Here is a 25,782-nt window from a genome sequence, read left to right on the forward strand (position 1 = left end):
TTGTACAAATTCACATCTTTGTAAGGTTGACATTTAATACATCACCACTATTTTATTTGAATTCCGTGTAGCGAAGGGCTGACAGGGGAGTAGGGGCCATGTCTATTATTTGCGATCATTCAACTTTAACCACAGGGAGAAAATGCTCACTAATAACACACAGAAGATCACTACTCTTCTGTCACAGATGATTTCCTGGGTTTCAGAACAAGGTCCTTAATGGATAAAGAAAGTTCTTGAAGCTCTTTACGAGTAGTATTGGCGACATCCTGCTGTTCTTTGTCTAACTCATCATTTGAGGGATCATCTCCCTGCCCAGTCTTCTTATTTTGGCTGATTAACTGCTTTACAACCAAACTTTGATACTTTACCAAAAGAGTATGCTGGTCCTAGGAAGAGAAAGGAGAAGAAAAGTCATTAGTGAACAGAATTCAAGGTTCTATGGGATAGATAATGTAAAGTTTTCTGACCAATGCATATTGAAGACCTCATCTTTATAAAACAATGGCCAGGTATGTTGAAAGATGAATCTAACAAGGTCCCTCATATCAAGTAGTTGATAGATTGGGGGAAACAACTATGCAGATCACTTCATAAAGTGACGAATCTAAGTTTTATCAAGCAAAACAAAGTGACAGGGAGGTTCAAAAAAAGCCAGATAACATTTAATTGAGGAGTTGGGTTTCTGAGAAGAATTTGTATAGGGTATGACATCTGAACTGGTCTTTGAAGAATATGCTAAAATGAGAGAAGCTGAAATAGAAGACATTCTTGTCTTTTTTTGAAAGTATTTCCATGGATTTTAAAAGATTCTTAAGAGCCATGCTAAACATGAAAAATCAATGTCCTAATTCACTGTTTACATTCTTGAAAGTAAAGAGATAGTGGTTAATGTTTGGTATCTGAGTGCTGACAATGATTCATATATACCCACTCAACATATTTAAAGTTGAAAAGCTTTGAAAATTTCAAATGCATTGAAAATGTAATACCTCTGGAATCCTATGATTAAGAAAAGCGATGATCTGTGGAACACATCTTCCAGGTGCATGGAGCATGCTGTGGGTTGAGAACTGAAATAACAGGACCGATGTGAGGTGCAAGGTAAGAGCAGGGTCTTCTGTGACTTTTAGCTGTTCAGCCAGTGCTTGTCGATGCTGGAATAGTATTTGCCTAAAATAAAACAAACACATACACACAAATAGACAATTTAAAATCTCCTCACAAAACTCAATTCTTTCCTTTTGAACTCTTATTTCCTTTTATAGTTTCCTGAGTTTAATGATCTACTTCCATAATAAGATTTTAAGAAATTCTTTATATATATTTACCTATTTATATATAAATGTTATATGCTATTTGTTAATATTTATAGAAATATATAGATATTTATATGCTATACATAAATATACTACATAAAAATATATACATATACAGCTCCACATGGACAGACTAATATGATAAAAAATTATAGAAAATTCTATAGAGCTATATTCATATATTTTCAAAGTATGATTTTTGTTTTAAGTTGCTAGGTATTAAACAGAACTATGCTGATTTAAATAAGCTTTCTTATAAGGTAGGTCCAAGCCAATAAAAAGTTCCAGGCTTAAATCAACTATGGAATTAAAAAACGTGGCTACGTTATCAAGAGGATCAAAGAGTAATATCTAATTATATACACTTGAAGATCTAAAGACACTTGAATATACTCTTCCTTGACAGTTTTAGATGGTCATATTCAAATTTCAAGAAATGTCTCATATATGAATATTATTAACAGATTAATCAATGTTACCTTTCTCTTTTTTTGTCTCCTTTTTTTACCATAATATCACAAGCTTCTGCTGCAGAATCCAAACAAGACAGAAACTCTTCTATGCTCTAGAAAGATATTTACCATAATTGATATTTTTATATAAGTACTTAAAGAAATATAGATATCTAATACTGCTGTATAGTGTTATACCTTTAATACGGTTTTGAAAAGGTCATTTTGGTATTAAATTAGAAATTGTGATTTAGGACAAAAAATGGTAAAATACATCCAGCTGTTTCTCTTCTTTTACCTTTGAAAGTTGCTGGGAACAGAGTATGTTTTAGTAATTATTCTGGTAAAAATCTACTTAAAAGATCATCATAATACAAAGCTCTAGCTATGATAACTAAGGAGAATCAACTTACTTTTTCATTAAGAGAGTTGTGGAGTTTTGTGAGAGCTACTTTGGTTTCTTCTGACAATTTACTTAAAATTTTTTTTCTTACCTATAAAGAAAACAATTGTTTTTGATAAATTACAAGTACAAACTCAAACAAACACCATGTACTTACTACTACAGATTAATCTTGTTTTTGGTTATTAGATCTCAAACTGGGAATGAAAATATTCTACTTGCAGTCCAAAATCAGAAAGCCAGCCAAGAGTTAGATAAAAAAGGCTAAAACAGTCCTACTTTCACTACCTGCTCCAGCAATAGAAGAGGAAGACTAGAAACAATGTCACTGGCTTTGTGGGAAGTAGAATATGGGGGTAACAGGCAATTTCCTCTCTTTTCACTAGGGTGGGAAGAAAGTACTTTTCTTGAGGTAGTGTAAGCTGCAAAGAGCCTTACTCACAGAGCTCAGGGATGCTTGTAGGGTGGGACCTGAGATCTTGTTCCATGATAACTTGCTTGTTATGCTATGACATGAGGAGGCTTTCAGACCTTTCTCCAAGTCTGTGTGCCTTGTGATGTTTTCTGGCATCCTTGATCAGTCAGATAGTTCCTTCTGGTGCAAAGGTTTGGGAAATGGCCTGCTGAAGTGGCTCCTTAACAAGACCCTAGGGTATACTGTATCTGGGAAGACGGGGCAACATGGCGCCTCTTCAGCCCACTTCTCACCAATCCTTTAAGGTAGCCTGCAGCCTTTAAGAGCATGGGACTAACTGCCTCTATTTCTTACAGTAGATATTGGCAAAAAAGAAGGAAATATAGACGTTTTCATATATATGTGGAAGTATTGCTCAAGCTGAAAGTGAAGAGGGCCAGTGCATTGTAGGAGTACAAGGGAGTCACTATGCCCCTGTTCTGGTCCTTATAAAATTATATAAAATTAAACATCATCCAAAAACCAACACATGTCACCTTTATGTCCTGAAACCCCAATGCCAGAGGCTATAAGTAAAACTGTAGTTTCACTCAGTTTAAAGTCAGTGTTATAAAGTCGTATGTATGAAGATACTTTCACCTTCCTCATTTTCCCTACTTTTTAATCTTAAGTGGACCAAGAAGGATGAGGAAGAGAAACCTGTTTCTTAGAAAATAATTAAGCATCTTTATTCTTAGTGTATTGGTCTTATTACCATTCCTGTGGACAACTATACATACATTTTGCTGTACTTGAACTAAAATCTTTTTGCTTGGCTCAAGGGGTAAAAGCCCTGCCTACCAAGCACAATGCCCTGATTTCAAACCCTAATACTGAAAAAGAACTCTTTCTTATATTCCTTTTTCCTTTAAAACTATTTAAAGCAAGAGAAAATAAAATGTGCTGACTCAAAACAATCCAGTGGCAGGAAAATCAGAACATACTTCACTTGTAATGGTTGCAGGATCATCCACTGCCATCATCAAATCTGAGGCTAAGAAGTTGAAAATGAGGTTAGTGATGTCAGTACACACTGTCTTCAGCAAGTGCTTGGAAAGAGCAGATTGAGTGTCATCTGGAAAAGAAGTACGTTGTTAAGACTAATTTCCTTCTATAAATACAAGAACCTATAACAAAACAGTATTAAGTGTACCTGCAAAATACTTCATCCCTTTTTCAAACAATCTAATATTATTGTATAGGTTTGAAACCTCTTCTTGTAAGTCTTTGATTGTGCGTTTTCTGCCAGCTCCAGAAGCAGAAGTTGAAGACATGAACACTGAACGTACCACCTCGAGATATGCTTTATTAAGAGGTCTGTGTACAAGATAAATGCAGTTAATTAAAATGTACTAGATATATGTAGATGAGAAATTTTGCTTCTAATGAAATAAGGACTTAAAAATGGCATCTATTTTGCAAGCAAATAAAATTAATTTGGAGAAGAGTTCACGAAAAATTTGTTTCTGACTCTAGGAATTATAACTCAAATGGATCATTTTTCTTAAAGTACTCAAAGATATTGCACTGAAAATGTCAAGAACATCAATAAAACTACATATGAACACAGCCTTTTAAAGCTAATTTGTAGAATAGTGGAATATAAGTCCCTGACATTCTCAGGAACTAAAACTTAAGGAACTTTTTGCGTAGACTCGTTTAGAGCCACAATGCCCCAGTCCTCCTTTGCTTCTTGAGTAGACTCGTTTAGAGCCACAATGCCCCAGTCCTCCTTTGCTTCTTGAGTAGCCAAGAGTGGTAAGCCCTTACACCCAGATAAACTTACTCCTTTTAAGGTTGATTTGTTACTTATGTGCTTCCTAAAAGTAAACGTTATTTTCTATCAAAATAAGATAGAAAATAATCTTTACTTGTTTTTGAATATGATTTTTATGCTATCAAGAGACAGTTAGTGATTAGTCCTGGTATTTGTCTCCCCAACCAAGATTTACAATGGAGCAATGGCAGCAAACATTCCAATGGTTCTCAGTTGTTAATTTCCATACTACTTTGGCCAAAATACTTATACAATGCTGAACTAAATTGCCTCTGTAGGCAATAAAGTCAAAGACATTGTGATTAATGTCAAAGCTTTGAAAACAAAATATCTAAAATGTATGTACTTAATAACCACTGAAATTCTATCCGAAAGGCAGAACAATGTTTTCTACTTGCTTTATTAAGTATTCAGCAAGTTCAGAAATAAACTCCTCAGATGCATCTTGTACATGTATTCTCAGATGATCTTCAATCTCATCCTGGAACATAAAAGTAATCTCTGGCTTCTTCTTTCCTATTACAGACAAGGCAGTGTGAGGGGAGAAAGGGACACATGAAAAACCTGAGTCAATAAGGTATTGTCATATGAAATAAAATGGTAGTTTATTCATTATCTATCATAAACTGTCATATTGCTAATGTCAAATAACAATAGCTAAAAAAAAATGTAATTAAATTTCTTTTAAACGATCATTCTCTTTTCTACAAGTGCATCTGAAAAATAGAAAGCAAAATTTTCCCTTTGTTTCATTTGGATGATACAAAATAGCTTGGGTTTTAAACAATCATGTTAAATAAAGTATCTTTTAGAACAGGACAATCTGTCTTTGCTAGACAATGGAGACCAAGTAGAATTTCTTTCATCATAAAAGTGATTATGTATTAAAAGGTCCAAAACTCTAATAGAATTTTTAAGCTAAAATTTGTCCTTTTAGAAGGCACCAATGAAAAAAGTAAAGATAATAATTTTAGAACCATAATTTATTTTTGTTTTTACAAAATTATTTCTATTGCAAGGAAATATGGGATGCAGCTAAAATAGTGGAAACTGTTAGCAGTGGAAATATTATGCCTACCTACTGAGTATAGGTTGTAGACAAAGAAGCCAACAATATTCCCATTAAAAATTATAAAGTTTTATTTTCTAAATAAGCAATTATTTCCATTGTACAAGTGAAATAGCAGTAGAAATAAGTTGCTTAAAATCACCTTTCAGTATAAATGAAGAATTAAGCAGAAGAAATCAAAGCTTTAGAGTAGACATCCAAGTACTATCCTTCTTTTCTGAGATCTGTTTTTCTAATCCTAATGTTCAAACTAAATAGTTTGCTTTCACTGTTTGCTTCATGTATGCTTTTTACTTGTTATTAAATTATATTTCCTTTTAGTAATCTTTCACACTGAATTGACTCTATATTTTAGCCAAAAACCCAATTTCAGTATCCATTTCAGAGATTACAAGACAGCCTTTTTCAAAGGACTCAAATTACTTTTTAGGTAGAATGTTTTTACTACTTTCATAGCTCCTCAATAATCTATGCGCACACACACACACACACACACACACACACACACAAATCTCATGCCTCATTTAGAACCACAGATACTGGAAAATTCTTGGTAAAAATGTATCTTTACACCTATATCCTGAATACATCTAGGAAATAGGAAAACTCATTTATTTATACACACACACACACACACACACAAAGGGTATATATTATATAAATATGCAAAAGAAAAAATTAAAATACATATGGGACCATCTCATCACTAACTGTAGTAAAGCTAACTAGAGCAAGTAGTTTTTACAAAGAAATTTTCCTTTAAATATCAAATACAGTAGACATTTCAACTTTTCTTAGGACATTTTAAAGAGAAGCTTAAGTAACCATGCTATATTGCAAATCACTGAGTATTAACACCAGTCACATCATTTGACATTTTCATTTCCTAGATATAACTCCTATGTAATGAACTCTGTGGAAGAAAAGAACTATAAATCTTATACTATGATCATTTGGTGTTGTTTTTTATTTTTTTTGATAAAGGGAGCAATATCATAGTTTTGTTAACATTTTTAAACAAAAATAAAAACCAAATTTATTTAGAAAAACAAACTACAATGTCTCTTTCAGATTCAACATTTCTAAACATTAGCAAATCTAGAAAAGATGCACTGGATTAGTCAATTCTATCCCTCTAAATATAAGCAACCAACTAGTTATGCTTTATTGTAAAAATTAGATATATAAAAAACTCTGTTTAGCTTTTTTTTTGGGGGGGGGGTCATGGGGCCTGAACTCTGGGCTTGGGTGCTGTCTCTCAGCTCTTCAGCTCAAGGCTAGCGCTCTACCTCTTGAGCCACAGCACCACTTCTGGCTTTTTTCTTTTTGCTTATGTGGTGCTGAGGAATCGAACCCAGGGCCTCATGCATGCGAGGCAAGCACTCTACCCCTGAACCATCTTCCCAGCCCTAGCTTTTCTTTTCTTTATCCTTTGGCCTTTCACTCAAAAGATTTATTTAATGTGAAGGGTTTTTTATTTTTGTTTCTAGGAGTTTTTTTTTTTTTGCCTATATCAGGACTATAAACTCTATCCTCTTAGTTACCATCCCTTCCTCACATCTGTCCACAAGTGCATGTTAGCTTCATTCCTCTGAGTGTGATGCTGGTCTCCTGAATGACTGCAGTGTCAGCAATCTCACCATTAACCACTTATTCTATCACTCAAATTTCCTGTTTCAATTATCCATTTTTTGTAAAATGTCAAATGGGTTTATTACAGGAAGACAGAGGAACTCAACTATATTGGTTTCCTTGTTATTTGACAATGAATAACAACTGGTGATCAGTGGTGATTATTTCCTTAAAATGAGTTGACCTGACTTTCAGGGGCAGTAATAGTCACCTGTCATTTTCACATGGTGATTTGTGGCCAGAAGAATTAGCAATAAGTTTATGCTTTATGCAATTATCACAGTGGATATCCAAGAACAACTGAAATTTGAACTGTTGATGGGTTTTTATTTAACCTAACTGTGGTGACTGAAATTTGTACCTACTGAAAATGTGTATAAGCACATACTTAACAATATACATTTTAATGAAAATACTTTAAAAGTCAGATAGAAATAAAGAAAAAGAAAGTAAAGCTACAAACCAGTGTGAGATGACTGAAACTCATCATCACTGTCATCATCTTTTCTTCCTTTCTTCTTGCTTTTTTTAATTTTGTATTCTCGGGCATTGCTCCCACCGCCTCCTCTCACACTTCCACTACCCTCTGGTAGGAATGACATTAGTTAGTCATTTAGAAAATGATGACTCTATAACTGTTGCACTTAACTTTAAGCAGAAAAATAAAAAGCAAAATAAGAAATCTTTTACTCTTTTTAAAGCCTAGAGTTTCTTTATTAAAATAAATAAATAACAAGAAATCTCTTTAAACAAAATCCTGAGAAAGCCTGCTTGCTTTAAATACAATCTCTTTCCAATGTCATCTTATTTCTATAGCTGTGTACGATCTTTTCTTAGCCAAATCCATCATATCACCTTTTATCTCTTCAAAAGATACATCCCTTCATTTGCTGATCTGTTACTGCATCCTAGATTTTTCCTCTAGTATAATGTCACAATTCTACTTGATTTCAGCTAATTAGCATAAAGATTACTGTCCATGTTCAGAGGAGACATCCTGACTCACCCACAAATCAACCTGATCATGAATTTCTTGAAGCCAAGAAGCATATCACAGTTTTACATTCTGGGAATACACCAGTTCTTTAAAGATAATAACATTCTACAAATATTGACCATGAATATTAATCACTTCTATAGAAGAAAATCATTAACAATTACCTTACTTGTTAACTAACGACCAAAAGCCCCCTAAATTATGAAACAAATTCAAACACTAAAAGTTATAAAATTTTACTGAGGTATTCTCTATTATTTACATTGAAGATAATAATTCCATGAGATAGAATATTTACCTTTAAATGGGTTGTAAACACTGAAAAATATTGAAACTATTTTCCTCCATAAAGATTTTTTCAGCCGGGTGCCAGGGTCTCACGCCTGTAATCCTAGCTACCAAGGAAGCTGAGATCTGAGGATTGCGGTACAAAGCCAGCCCAGGCAGGAAAGTCCATGAGACTCTTATCTCTAATAAACTACTAGAAAACCAGAAGTGGCACTATGGCTCAAGCGGTAGAGCACTTGCCTTGGGCTGAAGAGTACAGGGACAACACCCAAGCCCAGAGTTCAAGCCTCACGACTGACCAAAAAAAAAAAAGATTTTTCAGTAAATTGAAGTTATTTTAATAAGCTGAAAATCTTTTTCTAACTTCTGTATAGAATTCCCTCAGATTTCATGGTATTGTGGAATCTACCTACCCTTTGCTTTTATAATGGAAAAAAATACTATTTTTGAATATTTAAAGTGAATGTGCTTTTAACATTTAGTAATGTTTCTTATGAAAAGACATTCACTCTTGACATGATTCCAGGTGCTATAGCTGAACTTGCCAGACAACAGCACTTTCACTGAGAATAAAATACCACATGACCCATAATATTTGGAAAGAAACAGAACAGAATATAATTATGCTGACACATCACCAAGTGAGTAAGGTATATTTTAACTATATCATCAACTCACATAATAACTAAATGTGATAGATGATAATGATAAGAAAATATATGACAAAATATACATGGTCGTAAGCACTGCTAGAATTTTTGGGACTAATATGCTATCATTTCCTGGAAGAACTGAGAAAAATTTGAAAATACCATTGTAAGATTTTGCAAGAAAAGAGTTTGAAGAAGGAATGAAACTATCTCAAAGAAATAGTGAATTCCATGAGAAAAATAAAGTCTTTACAGTAAAAGTTCAATGTGTCTGTAGTTGTTAATAAAAACTGTATATATCAATTTTTATTCTTGACATAGCATTAAAACTTCTTCCTATGAAAAACACGTATCTCAACTACAAATTTCCAGTGTAAAAGTGCTACCGAGAATAATTTTCAGTGACTTATAAAAATAATAGCTCACTGGGGAAATCACTAATTCAGTAAACATTTACATACACAAAAATTATCAAATGGTGCTCTAGGTAACAGGTATGTAACAAAAAAATGAGATCGACATGGTTCCTAACCAAAATACACTGCAGTGGTTAGTGATAAAAAATTAGTAAGATGACTGACCTAGAGCAAGTCTGAATATTTTTCTGATGGCTTAGGGAGGCTCTGAGAAATGACTTTAAAAGCCAAGTTCTAAATAGCCAGCTAATGGTATTTGGGAGAGTGGGAGAAGACATCACAGGGAGAGAACAACTACTGCAGAGGCCTTGAAGCGAACATTCGTGGTATGTTCTAGTAAAGAGGCCATGCCTTTTGCATGTTTGAGAGCCTCCACCTCCCAGAAAACAGTAAAAAATCATGAGATTAGGTTTTCTCAAGAAAGTAACCATATTACCCCCAACACCTCCATTTTCCATAATCAAAACAACTTATTATCAAAAAGTTTGTCATTAGTTCTCAAAGGTCAAAAACACAAGGACAGGCTTCTAAATAAGGCTTAATACAAAATTCACACCAAATAAAAACTTCCTTTAAATCTTTTTAATAAGCAACAATTAATTACCTGTTGCTTTCCTCCTGCGCTCATCCTTTTTATCCTTCTTATTTGTATTAACATTTTCTAAAATGGAGAATTGTTTCAGATCTTCTTCAGTGATTAAATGCACAGGATTATTTTTCATTTCCTGAAATAAACATGCACTTTAGGTAGGAAAAATATGTAACTTTCTAAAAAGCATACCATAAAAGTTGTTTGTATAATCACATTCTAATGTTTTTCCTTTGCGTCTTAGTTAAGAAATCTAAAGCTTTGTTTACTACTCTAAATCTGTTTCATCTTGATAAAAAAAAATTAGCTTTTTGTACCTAATACTAGGTTAGAAAGTATAATCTCTGAAAACAATAAAACATCAGACGTAATCCTTTTTAACTATTACCTGAGAGCCTTTTGTCCCTTGTTTTATTAAGACCTCCCAAGACCAGTGCTACCCGGTAAGTCTATTTTTCCTTGGAATTCTTTCTTCCTCTTTTTAGGTAGGAGGGTCTTGGGGCTTGAACTCAGGGCTTGGGCTTCTTACTTGAGCTTTTTTGTTCAAGGCTAGTTCTACTTCTGGTTTTCAGGTGGTTAACTGGAGTCTCAGGGTCATGCAGGTGGCTCATGCTAGTAATCTTAGCTACTCAAGAGGGTAAGATCAGAGGAATGCAATTCAAAGCCTGCCTGGGGAGTTAAGTCTGTGAGACTTAGCTCCAATTAACCACCAGAAAACTGTAAATGGCACTGGGGCCCAAATGGTAGAGTGTTTGTCTTGAGCTGAAGAGCTCAGGGACAGCACCTAACATATGACTGACAAAAAATTCTCAGGGCTTTTTCTGCCTGGGGCTGGCTTCAAATTGCGATCTTCATATCTCAGCCTCCGGAGTAGCTAAGATTACAGGTGTGAACCACCAGGGCTGGGCTGGATTAATTCCTGATGCTATTTTTTTTTGAGTTTGTATTAACAACATGAACTATTTTCAGGTTCAAAGATTGGCTTTTTCATAACAAAAGGTTCTATAATTCCTGTAACAAAAGCATATTTTCATGAGAAAAATGCTTAGAATGTTGACAGTTTAAGTAATAAGACTGTAGCTAATGTATCAGATATTTTATATATAGGTGTATATATATATATATATATATATATTTATATATCCCTTTATTTGTATTTATCATCTTTAGAGAGAATATCATCATCTTTTCTTTGAAGATAAGGAGAGAGGAGATCTGCTTGTACGAAGTCATAAAGAATAAACATGCTTAAACTAAGATTTACTCATCAAATCTATAAAATTGTTTATCTTTTTCTATTTACCAGGAAAAGCTCGTTTGTATACTATTATATAACTTAAAATGAGTGAACCTAAATACACATTATTTAATAAGCCTGCGTAAAGCCAGGTTCTATGAAGAGATGATGCTGCTAACCAGAAATATGAATTAAAACAAAGACAAAGACAAATCTGGCATTATTTCTCCTTCAAATACTTTTACAGCAATTGTGCTACAATTAATTTTTTTTTTTGAGACAGAATCTTAGTATGTGGCCCAGGCTTGGTGTGAATTGCCTTTTCTCAAGCAGTAGAATACTGATATTGAGACATGTCCCACTATCATTAATGAAAGTAAATTTTGATAGCAACAGAATTTCTTTCCTCAGTAAGTTCTTCTATTTATATACCCAAACTAGAAAAAAAAATGTTCTGCTAGATTTACTAAATAATACTTGTGTGTACATATATATATCTTATGCTATGTAAAAGCCTAATGATTTTCTTGAGCTACTCAATGTATGAAAGAAATTATAAAGATACTGCTATGCTCATTTCAGTATTTCAGTATTTTAAAGTTGGATCAATATCCTCAGGTGACTTAAGTATATAATTTCAGCTGGGCAAAGCTGTGCATGCTTATAATCCCTGTTACTTGGTAAGAAGGGCATGGTTAGGAAGATCAAGGAAGGCTTAAGGCCAGCCTTTGGCAAAAGTAAGAGCTGCTATGTAAAAAACAACTAAGTGCCAGGCCTTGGTGGCTCACGCCTGTAATCCTAGCTGCTCAAGAGGTTGAGATATGAGATTCGCGGTTCAAAGGCAGCCCAGGCAGGAAAGTTCTTGAGACTTTTACCTCCAATAAACCACCAGAAAACCAGAAGTGGTATTGAGGCTCAAGTGACAGAGCATTGCCTAGAGCTGAAGAGTTGAGGGACAATGCCCAAATCTAGAGTTCAAGCTCCATGACTAAAAAAAACAAATAAACAAAGCAAAAAAACAAAAAAAAACCCATAATGCACAAAGAGCTGCGGCACAGCTCAACCTAGTAGCGTACCTGCCCAGTAAGCATGAGGCCATGAGTTGAAAACTCAATTTTAGAAAAAAGAAAAGTATAAAATTTCATTTATGTTATTTTAATTTAAAAGGTCTGTAAGTTCTAACATATGTTCTGATAAAAATGTAAAGGAAAAATGGAAAAATGAACATGCGTGAAAGAAAGTAAATAAGAATGATTGAAGGAAATAAGATTTCATACAAAGTGTAGACAAAGGGTAGACTGCTTATGCCATTTTTCAAAAGACATCAGATGACTTTAACGTAAAAATTTTGTTAAGATTGGTGTAGGAAAGAAAATCTGGAATACCTTTTCAGCTTTCTGGTGCATAAGTTCACTGAACCGATCTAAACAGTCAGTTATAAACTTTTCACTGACTACAACAGTGTCACTAAAGACTGTAGCTGAAGACTGTTTGCTGAATAGTCTCATCACCTGCTGAAGCAACATTGAAGCATCTTCCACTGATATAGAACTGGGAAGCAGGGGCTAGAATTATAAACAAAATAAAAATGAAATGAAAAGGTCATTTAATACATATTACTTGCCATACATATAAAATATGCAAATGATTTAAGAATGTATGTATATAAATATGCACACACATGTAAGCATATTAGTATGCTCTCATGTGGTTTTCGTAACCATAATTAATTTGATGATTTTCCAAACTCTATTTCAGATTTCACTATCATGCTGAGCTTGGGAACTATAACCTATTTCCTATCTAATTTCCCTACATGTAAGTCATTACAAACTGTCCAAAATGACACCAAAAGCTCTCTTTCACAAATGCACATACAATCTCCCAGTAAGGCCTGAAAACTCTCCTGCAAAATACATTTCTTGTAAGCATTTTCTATTGCCTTTGTATTATCATTCTGTATAACTATGTCTCCTCCAAATGTCTCTCCTAAGAGACATTTTATCCAACAAAGAGAATGGTGACTGATACATACTAAGTACTTGAAATTTGTTACATATATCTATTAAACTACAAAATTCAAACAAATAACAAGAGAAAAACTTAAGGACTTTGTACCACAAACAAGGAACATTCTGCTTTATGAAGACTAAATTAAAGCCCTGACTAGAAATTAGTAGATTAGCCCTCTGTTTATCTTTACCTGCACTTTTCTTTTTTACTTATACTTTTCTTTTTTATATAATAGAGGGCAGGTCTAACTGAACACTGAAGTAAAACACTATCAGTGTCAAAGCAGCTTATGTTAATATGTTAACAGAGATTACTAGATAAGGGATAAACAAATGCTACAGCATATTCAACACCAGCAGAGTTCTAAATGCTTAAGTAAGTCTCATCAATGTCAGTATCAGGATTGATGTGTGTTTTACATTGTTTTCTTATTTGTTTTGAGATGAACAAAACTATAGATATTGATAATACACAAGAAAAAGATTACTTCAAAAGCTAGAATAACTTTATATGTAAAATAACTAATGTTAATGCTTTAACAATGATGGCCAAGATTACCTTTGCATACCCTAGCTTTCCAAATGGCTACATATTAGCAAAATCTTATGTGTTACTGGTTTAAAGAAATAGATAAAACATACTGATATATCAACCCAGGTTCCAGAGCTGATGGCTTCTTCTACTGATGCTTCCACCTGATCCACAAGTCCTTGACCAACACAAGCTGCCTTTAAAAACAAGAGCTGTGTAGTCTTATACCTTTTCTTTATGTAATTTACAGCATCTGGGATTCCAAGTCTGGACAGAGCATCAAATTCTAGAAATATATCACAAAGAACTGTCAACCACTCTCATTTTTTAGAAACCTTAAGCATAAGTTAAGTTCTAACAAAATCTATGCTTTGATCTTAAAGGTACTGCATTCTAGATTATTTTAGGAATAAAACATAGAGCTGTATCATAGCTCGTTCCCCGGTTATCTTCTCAAACTTCTTTCATTACAAGTCTTTGTTAGAAAAATTGATACTTTCTGCATACCAGCTGTGTCACTCTCTAAGGGTTAAAGAAAAACATGAGACTATAGAGCACTCAAAGCAGAAATAGGTAAGATAAGGTAATGATTTAAGAAACAAAGTAAAATTAATTTTGATTATTAGTTAAAATATTGCTATTTCTTTTTAAAATGTTAAACATTTAGAACAAAATAATTCTCTAGTCTTTTAACTAGAAAAGTTTTAGCATAAAAAATTCTCAAATGTACAGACAATATTGTAAATGAAGATATCTACATTCTTCACTACCACCTTCACCCCAAATAACCATACTATAAAGAATGTTTAAAACAATGTTTTAATAGATCTTAGCTTGAAGAAAAAAAACAGTATATCCCAAGAGATGAAGAAAACATAAGTAGAGCAAGTATTTGTTACAGGTTTCTTACTGGGAAAGTAATCTGCTATATAATTATAAAGTTGATCAAACTAAGTGATTATTATTTTAATGACTAAATTTAGTCAATCTGCTGTATACAAATGATGGTTAGAACCTCAGAAACACAATTTGAAATAACCTCAATGTTTCAGAAGTATAAGACAACTGATAAAAATGAACATTGATAAGTTGACAGTCAAAATATTTTGAAGAGGAAGTAACTGAAAACTGGGCAATTTCACAAAATATATAGGGAACATAATCTTATGCGTTAAAATACTTGTACTTTAACATTTTTATATAACAGAAAGGTTATTGATAAACAATACCAGTTTTTGGCAATTTTATGTTATAGTTGGTGAAGTGACTCTGGAATTAAATTCATATCTAAGACCCACAGAAGACTACAATGTGATTATATCTTTAAGTTAAGAGGAATAAGTGTAACCTGGCCAACAGAAGGAAAGTATGGTTAGTATAATACTTTCTAAGAATGTTTTAGTAATAAAAGACACTATACTCTTAAATTAAAAATAGTTACCTAAATAGCCATTCTGCCTGAAGAAGGAATCCACCCAAGTACTCTGTGTTCTGGAGTAGATATCAGGGACGAACACAGCTTTGTCCTGTCTCCCACCAACCACAGTGCCTCGTAATCGGCCACTAGTAACAAGCTCTTCGAGCACAGCTTGAAACAAACAGAACAGCCAGAAATCTTTAATCCCACAATTTTACATCTCACTATGTGTATGCCCAACACATGTGTGTGCGTGTATATACATGTATATATACACACACACATAGATACATATTCATATTTTTTCATTTTATTTATAAATTGCTTTTCTTCTCAACCTATCCCTCTGGAGATAGCTAACAGTTAATGTTTGGTAGTATACAAGATAGATACACATATGACCACTGTTATAAAGAAATATTCTAAAACAGAAAATACATTAGGGATATTAAGATACAAGAATATAACAGGAGAAAACATGAAATTAATTACATTTTGCATTACTAGTCTATTAAGCAGTGCTACAGTTTGGATGCTGGATGTCCCTTCTATGTATTAAAGGCTGAGTAGGGGGTCTTCAGGGGACCTAGTAGGAGGTCTTTAGGTTACTTGGACTGGGTGATCTCAAAGCTCTTTCCATTCCTTTGCTCCCTGGCTCCTGAAACAAATAGTTTTGGTCTTGAATATGTTATCCTGCAATGTGCAGTAAGGGTTCAAAGCAGTAAGTCCAACCAATCTATACTGCAGACTCTTAAGACTAAGTGAAAAGAAGCACCGCTCTCCCCCCATTTTGCTTTTTAGGACTGAGAAATGAAAACCAGTAAATTGTGCATATGCATGCTGAGCAAGCACTCTACAACTAAACTACCCCTTAGTCTGAGTGACACATATTTGAACAAAACTCACAGTAAAGAAGCTGCTCTTGAAATCCATATTTTGAAATCAAAGGATTCACTGCTGTGGGCCTGTATGGAAAGTAATAATAGAAAAGAGGGAAGAAGGACAGAAGAAAGGAAGAGAGCAAGAATTGAAATTGATTAATACATCTAAAAAACAAAGCAAAACAAGGAGACTTAGTTCATGAAAACCACGTTTTTAAATGGTAAAAAAGTTTTTACCGCATTTTAAATCCTTCATTGGAATTTCCCTAATGAAATGCTAGCGAAATCAAACTATTCTTGCAACCCAGGATAGATTTATATTATCATTTAAAAAATATTCACTTCTGATTTCTAGCCTGTGCCTTGCCTTCTCCTATATATAGTCATCCATACACATAGATGAGAAGCTGGTTTTAGAATATCCCTTCATTCACAGTAAAACCTGTGAATACTTAAGTCTCTTATTTAAAGTGGTGTAGTATTTTCCTATAACCTGCATACATTAAATCATCCTAGATGATTAACAATTCCTAGTATAATATTTATAAACAGTTGTTATGCTGTATTGCTCAGTCAATAATGAAGAAATAAACTCTATATGTTTATTATGGATGCAATTTTTTCCTGATTATTTTTACTACACGGTTGAATCCATGGATGCAGAACCTGGATTTGGAAGGCTGAATGTATGTTTTTCATTCTTCTCTTACGGTGCAGTTGATCTTTTCCTCATTTGGAAATATTCAGATGAGTGTTACAGATTCCATTTTTGAAGAAAAATGAGATAATATGTACATTCATAAGAATCTGGAATGGTATTTTCCTGAGTAAGGTAGATTATTAAAAAGGATCCATTTCAAATGCTTTTTGTCAGCATTTTCTGTAATGACTACATATTTCTTTCTCTAAACCACTTTAATAGGGATAAAATTTACTTGTAATAAAGTCCATTCATTTTAAGTGTATAATTCAGTAGTTTTAGTCTAATGAAGTTCAGAGACTTGTGTAATCCAGTTTTAGAATATTCCCATTACCCAAAATGTTCCTTGACATGAGTTAATTATTTACATAATAATGATTTACATAATAATGTTTTCTATCTCTAAAATACTTTGCCCCATTAAACACTGAATATAAATGAAGTCAAGAAGGCATCTCCTTTCACTTTCTTTCCCTTAGCATAATGTTTTGCATGGTGATCTATGACCAAGCATTTATCAACAATTTAATCCTTTTTATTATTAGACAACATATCTTTACATAGACAGAGATGTTGCCTATGTATCTACCAGTTATGTATCCACCAACTGTTAATACTTGTATTAATGTCTTTGTGAGGGCATATTTGTATGTGTATATGTGTGTGTGCTTTGAGATGTGCTAAGGACTGACCTAAGGTTTCTGCATTCAAAGCAGGGCTGTTATATACTGAGCCATATCCTCAGCCTTGAACACATTTTTATTTCTACTGGGTAGATTTCCCATGAGTGTATTTCATCTATAATAACTGTAATTTTCAAGTATGTTTTATTCCTATTCAGTTTAAGCCAGTATGCTTATTATCTAGTTAACGTTATTCTAAGTTTTCATTGCTTGCACGTAACTGAAAGATTTTTTAACGTAATTCTAAGCTTTAAGTCTCCTGCAACAAACTTGGGAAGGCTGAAATAGTTTCTGCAAATGAACTCAATATTTTAAAATCCTGTGTTTGGAGATTTTCAATTAAATTATTTTTTATTTGTGTGAATATTGTTTAATATTTATTTAATATTAATTATTAAATATTTGTGTGAAATAATTTTTTTATTGTGAAAATACCGTACAGAGGGGTTAAATTACATGGGCAAGGTAATGAGTACATTTCTTATCAAGCATTGTTGCCTCCTCCTTTGTTTCTCCTTCCCATCCCTTCCCATCTCCTCCATACCCCCCAAACCTCCACTCCACCTCCCCCGGCCAAAGTTATAAAGTTCGTTTTTTGACATAACGACTTGTACATCTCATTGTTGTAATGTATCCCTATTTAAACGATTTGTTTTTTCCCTTCCCTTCTACAAATTATACCAACATCAAATACAGTGAAAGCAGGAGTTATATCATGGGGGAGGGACATACAAAGCAACAAAGAAATCATCTTATAAATATGTTAGAAACAATTGGAAGAAAGTAAAAAATTTTGAATACTTATCTTGGGGTTCATTTCTTGTGTGAAATAATTTTTATCTTATCAAACTGTTTTACCCAAAAATGTTAGCAAAATTATCTAAAACTCATAAACCAACTAAATCAGTTCAAGTCCTTTGTGAAGTCTGCACATATTTGTTCTTTGTACAGTAATTATTACAACTTTCTCATATTTTATTTTGTATGCTTTACATTCCATTTACCTAAATATGTCCTGACAAAGTGTTTCTTAAAAGAAACTTAAAGAAATGATCTAACAACTTATGTGTCAGATTATTTAAAAATAAGAAAGAAGAAAATTTATATAGCCTATAAGCTCTTCCTCCTAATATTGTAGACTTTTGAACCTCTAGTGCTTTATTATGTATAAATGTCTGCTAATTTATAAAATAACAAAAATATCACTTTTGCTGCCATGTGAAAATCATGGCTGGAGTTAAACTGCTGAAAAGCAAAATAAAAATAGAAATAACCACTAGATTTAAAGATAAGTACATTATTGTTATTGAAGTGGTTGAAGCCAGATAGGTGGGATGAGAAGTAACAGATCACTGAGACAGATGCAGATCTTCATCTTAAGAAGGCTCACTAAAAGAAAATGAACCATGTCAGTAGTAGGTAGAGTGGAATGTGGAATATAGCATTCACAATTCCTTTTAAAACAAGAGCTGGTCATTTTCGGTGGGTCACAAAGTAGTGAAATGACAGTAATGTCACAGGAAAGGAGTTAACAGAGAATGTAGGTTCTGAATCTACGCTACATAACATTTGGAAGGAACATGATTGTTCCTCAGCATTATAGACTCTTACTTGGTAAGGATGGATCTTAAAAATCATCTGTCCTCATGTTATGTCCAAGTAAGTTAGGTATATGCTTACATGGTTATTATGTGACAGAGCTATGAGCCCAAATTGTTCTAACTTTGTAAACTGCACGATCTTTTCATGAATCCAGGGTGACCTTAATATAGTGATGTAGACAGCAATTTTTAAACTGCATCTGCAGAAAGCATTTCAAGGGTCATGAGGATGGTAAAGGTTGAAAATAGGGTGCATTCAAGGGCTTGATATCCCCATTCCCATTCACAGAAGCTCCTTTTCTAATAAACTGGGGTCCTCAAAGAGATTTTGTTTAAACAAGAAAGATGCAGCTGCTGGGGTTAAAAAAAAATATTAAAACAAGTCTCTATGTTTCAAGGCATCTCACCGGGTAATAGCACTGAACAGTCCTCGGATACGTGCTTTATGGCGAGATACAAAGGCTTCCGTAAAAATGACTCCTCTGTTATCAAGATCAATATGCCCATTGATAATTTTGCCAATTCGCTGAGTTAAAGCCTAAGGATACAGATAAATATTTTTATTAATTTTAAAGATCAAAATTAATCATATCAATTTGTATGATCCAATTCATGCTGATGCATAATCATGTGACTGGGAGATTTCATAAGCATAAATCAAAAATATATAACTTATAATAAAAGTTCAGGATCTTGGAAATTTCATTATTTCACAGAAAAGCCAACAACTTAGTCAAACTGTTTATAAGAAAAATGCTTAAGTATCCTAATAGCTCTTGGTAATGAAGTCTATCTCTAATGTAAAATGAAAATGATTGACTAACCAGTTTTGAAGATACAGCAGTTTCCAAAGAATAGACAGCCAAGGCATGTACATGAGTATCAGAGAAAACTCTATCTAGAGTTTCCAACACTAACAGAGTAATAAGTAGTATTTCAAGATTTTGTAACTTAGGGAAGCGTAAGATTTAAAAATGATTTTCTCTGACACAAATATGAGCAAGTTATCTTTGTCCAGATTTGAACTGGAAGATAATATGGTTTCTTGGTAAACTACTTTCAAAAGTGTTTCTCTACAGCTATACAATATCTGGGGTCAGGTACATGTGATATAAGTCTGAACACATTTCACATCTCAAAATGAGTTAGGTTTACATGGACAAATAACATGGAAAAATGTTTTTAAACAACTTATCAACCTTTGTGAATATTTGTTCGTAATGTTGAGAAAAAAATAGAACTAAAAAATAGTACATAGTTGTATATTCCAAAAAAAACACAAAAATGTATTCAGGGCATAGCTTTATAAGAAATCATTTGGAACTGAGCCTGATTTTTATTTTTGGGTCGTTGTTGTTGCTTTTGCTCCCCTGGGGCTTGTAATGTAGGCTTGGGTACTGTCCCTGAGCTTCTTTTGCTCAAGGCTAGAACTCTACAACTTGAGTCACAGCTCCACTTCAGGCTTTTTTATGGTTAATTGGAGACAAGAGTCTCATGGGCTTTCCTACCCAGGCTGGCTTTGAACCTCCATGCTCAGATCTCAGCCCTCTGAGTAGCTAAGATATATTTGTGAGCCACTGGTGACCTGTAACAGCCTGATAGTTTAAAAATGTTTTTAGGAAACACATGGTTTGATTTCCTATGGTAAGCATATATTTACTCATGTAAAATAGAACTTAGATTTCGAAGATGCTATGAAAAATACATCTCTAATATACATGCTATTTTATGATAGCTCATTCTCTTAGTATATGTGAGTAAATCAGTACTGCAAATTTATTTCATATCATTATGGTCTGATAAGTTTCATAAGTTGGATTTCTTAAAGTGATTTGTATGTAAAGTGAGATTCTTCTGTTCATTTGATTCAGTACATATAAAACAAAAACAGTATTTATTGAATGTCTCAATTGTACCAGAATTTCACTATTTCTCACTGAATAAAGCCTATGAAAAAGCACAGGTAAGTGCCTTGAAGCACATGGCAGATGAAATATTCTTCTTAGTGTCAAATAAAGAAGAAATGAACAGACAAGAATCAAATTAAGATCTGTTAAGCAGCAAACCCTATTAAGCATCTACTCTATCAGACAGACTTTTATGATTCTAAAATGTCAAACTACTTTAAAAACAGGAAAAAAATACTAAGGATATGCCTCTGTTTTCAGGAAACATTGTTATGCTGTAATTCAAGATACCTTATTTGAGCATTAACACAAATATGTAATTTAAGACAACATGTGAGATTCCTTGGTTTTTCTTCATATAATAGTGAGAGTTTGGAGAAGGAAAAAAGAGGACATCAAAAGACAATGTCACTATTGACATCATAGATAGAAAAATCTTTTGCTAATAAAGCAGCCTTGTGAACTACAAGGGGTCCTTAACCTTCACCCACAGATGATAGTGGTAACCCTTCTGTGTTATAATCTTCAGCAGTTATTTGCTAAAATATAACTGGGAAATTAATATTAGAGAAATATAACTGGGAGGTTAAAATTATAGATATCTTGGTTAAAGATTCTGCGCAGCTGATATGAGAAGTATTAAATCTATATGCTTATGGTATACATGCCATTGGATCAAGAGTTCTAGAATTTAATTTCTTGTTTTTAGGATGTTATGCAGCTCATGAAGAATGTAACCATTTTAAATGTCTCCTCAGAGCCATCAACAAATAGAAAATACACCTATACAGTATACTGCTGCAGCACATATCAAGTAGGATACTTGCAATATACCAATTGATGAGAATGGGCTTTCTTTTCCCCCTCAATGATATCCTTTAAAATAATTGTTTAAAATAAAAACATATTATACTATTAAGAAATAGTACCTGTGTCAGGAAACTTCCAGGAAGGTCATAGGTTTTACACAATTCTGATATGGTTACTTGACCACTTTCTTGCAGTTTATCATTTACTTCTTCTGCTAATCGATCCAAATAGTTTCTAATATATAAAAAAGAAAATAGGAAAAAAATGAGAACTAATGCTTTTCCTCTATATTCTCCATCTTTTACATTTAATTTCTCTTGAAATAGAGTCTGTCCTCAAAATAAGGACTAGAGTATAGGTATATATACATCATTCATTGCTCATATTCTAAACTTACTTTTTTTCCTCATCAATGCAACTAAGTTGTAAATTGTGTGATCATATTTCCTAATAGTGGACATGTTAGTCATTTTTTAAAAAGTATTTTTGGAAAAAATCTGCTTGCAAAGTTAACATAGAAAAAAACAAGTTATACTTTGTATTACTTTCATAGAAAAAATTCAAAATTTACTTATGAGTATGTTCACATACTTAGTACTTTTTAAGTGTAATGATTATTGTAATGAAAAGGAAGGACTCTATAAGCTCTAAATTCAACATCTAATTAGCCATGGTTAGCCTAGAGTATTTGAAAGAAAGAAAAGAAAGGCTCTTTAATTATACTTACTCATCTATCAGTTGTCCCAATACTAGCTGAACATGCTTTTCTGATTTAATAATGTCACTAATTCTATTCTCAATATGAGTCAGATCCACATTAATTACCTGGAAAATAAACAAAAATTATATTACTAGTAATTCTGTGCTGTTGTATAAGACAATACTTCTTAAAATAATACTTCTTAAGAAACTCCTTTATCTTAGGTAAATTTTGAATTTATTTGCAATTATTAAAAGTCTTCATCAAAGAAAAGATAGACTTATTGCTTACTTACTTTTTACTTAAAAAAATTACATTTTTTACTAGCCAGGAAAATTTTTATTAAGCAGAAAACTACATTTTTATATAACAGATAACAATTCAGACAAGATTTTTGAGCTTATTAAATAAAGTATACTTGACAAATACAAGTGCATTTATACTTTTTGAGAATATTTTCTAATTTTTATTTATAACTTCTACTTACTAAAGTATTAAAGACTGAAATATTAGTGATTTTTCTACCATGATTACATATACTGTATAAAATATTACATAAAATATCATACTAATATTAGTGAATATGTGTCTGTGTGTCTGTCTGTGAGCTGGTCTTGGGGCTTGAACTCAGGGCTTGGGTATTGTCTCTAGTTTTGTGTTCAAGACTAATGCTCTACCACTTGAGCCACAGCTATACTTCAGGCTTTTTGGTGGTTAATTTGAGATAGGAGACTCATGGACTTTCCTCCTAAGACTGGCTTCAAACCATGATCCTTGAATCTAAGCCTGGTAAGTAGCTTTCTTAATTTGTAGATATTTTGAAAGGCACCGAACAAATTCATAGTACTAAAAAAAATGAGAAACCAAAACAAAATTTTATAAATTTAAAATTTACCTGTTGTAGATCAACAATGTTTACTCGACCTTTAAAGAAAAGATATTAATTTAAAGTACATGTAAGTAAGGAGCAGGTAAACAGTGCAAACTTAAACAGAATTAACTGCTGATCAGTTCAAGTCCACAAATGGCAATAATTTATGTCAACATACATACACACACACACACATATATACCATTTGTTGAGTAGGTCATTAAGGCTGAATCTACAGGCAGTAGTAACTCAAGAGTTATTTTCATCACATCAGAACAATTATGAAAACCAAGTGACGTACAAGTTGGCTAGATCTATGGAGACTATTAAATTTACTTTACAACTCAGAATTCAGCTACTAAGGCCAAAGACATGATGACAACTAAATTAAAGATGATTTTTTTCAATTGTTTGAAAGTTAAAAGTAGGTAGGTTTCTGTCAGCAAAATATTCCAAAATGCAGCTCCTATATTATTAGGATTACATATAAGATAAAGAAAACAAAATAAACACCAAGGTTAAATGGATGACTCAGAAGTTACTAGAATAAAGAGTTGCTTAAAGTACTGGGTTGGGGGAGGGGAGTCTATGTCTACAATCCGAAGACATAGAAGGCAGAGGTAGTGGCAGACAAAAATATGAGGCTCTATCTGAAAAGTAAATTAAAACAAAAAGGGATAGATGTTGGCTCAATTTAATCCCAATAATATCAAAAATATAGGGGGGGGAGTCAAGTTGGTCTATTTTAACCAAATTGTCTTTAATTAAATCAGTAGTTTGTTCAACTTAAAAACAAAACATCAAAAAAAAGGCTATTCTTTGGGTGTTGATAGTAATATGATGGATATAATATCCCATCTGAGTTATCTAATTCGTAATTATGCACACGTGTTAAAAGCATGGAAAACTTCCTTTAAATTTTTGAGAACCTATAATCTTTGTAATAGAAATAACTGAGAAGAAAGGTGACCTATACAATAAAAAAGGTCTTACTTGGTTATGACCATTTTAAGAGTTTTCTGACCACAAACAAGGGGGAGGTGGGAAGGGTCTCCTGAGAAATTACTTACCACCTCGGACATGTAGTTCATCTCTCATCTCTTTAATAATTTGGGCTGGAGTGACATACTCCTTTCCATCAAGTGTGTGAACTACTTCTAGCTGTTTCTGAGCAATTAATTTAGTCACAATCTCAATGCAGTTCCGCTCTGACAACCTAAAGGAAAACAAAGATTTCAGGAGCATACTTGGCATACTGATGCTCAATAAAACGAACACAAAGGTATGAAAACAGGCTTCCAAAAAGTTTGCGCGGAAAGCTACTTTTATACGACCAAATGTGTTATCTTTCCTTACTACAACCCTATGGATCCAATCATTTACGCAAGCTCGGGGGTCGGCAGGTGTGCACTTAAAATCATCTGCTTTGCTGACCCTCATTCAGACTTGCAAATGTCCTCTTTTCTAAACCCGCTTTAGGGACTTCAAATCTGTGGATTGAACATTGAGAAGACATCATTTAGGTGGGAAAAACGGACTTTTTTTCTGTTTAACCCAATTTTTCTCTCCACTTTCTACTGTATGAGTGGCCTCAAACACTCGATGCTTAGGTGTGTACACATAAATGCATGTGTATATATTATCTATGTATGCTGTATGACCGATATAGATGTGTGTGTTCACTACTATTCAACAGGAAGAGGTTATTCTGCACACATTCCCCGACAGCTTGCTGGTTTTGTAGAAACCGTCAGAGGCCTGCAGTTCCTGAAGGGTGTCAGGCCGCTCCGCACGGCTCTCCGCCCGGGGGGACGGCAGGGGTGGGGAGGCCTCGCTCCGCACGGGGGGACGGCAGGGGTGGGGAGGCCTCGCTCCGCACGGGGGGACGGCAGGGTGGGGAGGCAGGTTCGGGGCTGTCTGCGTGTGGGCTCTCCGCTCCGCAGCTCCCGGCCGGAGCCCACGTCGCCAGGACCCAGCGGGCGTGACCCATCTCCAGCCCGGCCCCGCGCGGCGGCCGGGCCGCGGGCTCGAGCCGGGCGGCGGGATCGGGGCCTGGGCGCCGGCGGCGCCGGGGGCTCGGGTCTGGGCCGGCGCCGCAGCGGCCCGGGCTGGGGGACCAGGCGAGTCCGCTGAAGAAGGCCGCGAGGCTCGGGGGCCCAGACCCGGGCGCGAAGGCCTCAGCTCCGCGCGTGACAACCCCCCGGGCCTAATTAGGACTCCACAAGGGAGTGTGGGGGAGGCGGGGTCCGGCACCTCTGCGTGGCCTCGGCGAACTGCGCCCGCTGGAAGTCGGCCGCCAACCGCCGGATCTCTTCCCAAGCGTCCGCCATCGCCGCTGGGACAGCAACACGTCAGCTCCCGGCCTCCAGGAGGCGAGAGGGCGAC

At 34.2% G+C, this 25,782-nt stretch overlaps 1 protein-coding gene across 1 annotated transcript; it reads right to left on the reverse strand.

Moving 5' to 3' along the window:
• Nucleotides 1-25,782, reverse strand: Ufl1 (UFM1 specific ligase 1). Its single transcript, XM_042679565.1, has 19 exons — nucleotides 25,651-25,782; nucleotides 24,468-24,613; nucleotides 23,422-23,450; nucleotides 22,554-22,651; nucleotides 21,946-22,060; nucleotides 19,517-19,647; nucleotides 16,151-16,209; nucleotides 15,269-15,415; nucleotides 13,938-14,113; nucleotides 12,669-12,848; nucleotides 10,062-10,182; nucleotides 7,570-7,692; nucleotides 4,804-4,921; nucleotides 3,782-3,945; nucleotides 3,573-3,703; nucleotides 2,185-2,265; nucleotides 1,799-1,884; nucleotides 993-1,173; nucleotides 1-389 (listed from the first exon to the last, which is right to left on the reverse strand). Exons 1-19 carry the CDS (start codon nucleotides 25,725-25,727, stop codon nucleotides 171-173), a joined length of 2,382 nt encoding a protein of 793 aa, XP_042535499.1. The 5' UTR covers nucleotides 25,728-25,782; the 3' UTR covers nucleotides 1-170.

The sequence above is a fragment of the Dipodomys spectabilis genome, unplaced genomic scaffold (assembly GCF_019054845.1).
Source record: "Dipodomys spectabilis isolate Male_0828 unplaced genomic scaffold, ASM1905484v1 ptg000053l, whole genome shotgun sequence".
NCBI classification, from domain to species: domain Eukaryota; kingdom Metazoa; phylum Chordata; class Mammalia; order Rodentia; family Heteromyidae; genus Dipodomys; species Dipodomys spectabilis.

Excerpts from the sequence above, each read along its gene's own strand:
- Ufl1 (XM_042679565.1), bottom strand. The coding sequence starts at position 25,727 with ATGGCGGACGCTTGGGAAGAGATCCGGCGGTTGGCGGCCGACTTCCAG. Across the intron at positions 22,652-23,421 it reads ACATTGTTGATCTACAACAG|GTAATTAATGTGGATCTGAC; the intron begins GTAAATTTTAAA and ends TTTATTTTCCAG. Across the intron at positions 1,885-2,184 it reads ACAACTCTCTTAATGAAAAA|AGCATAGAAGAGTTTCTGTC; the intron begins GTAAGTTGATTC and ends ATATCTTTCTAG.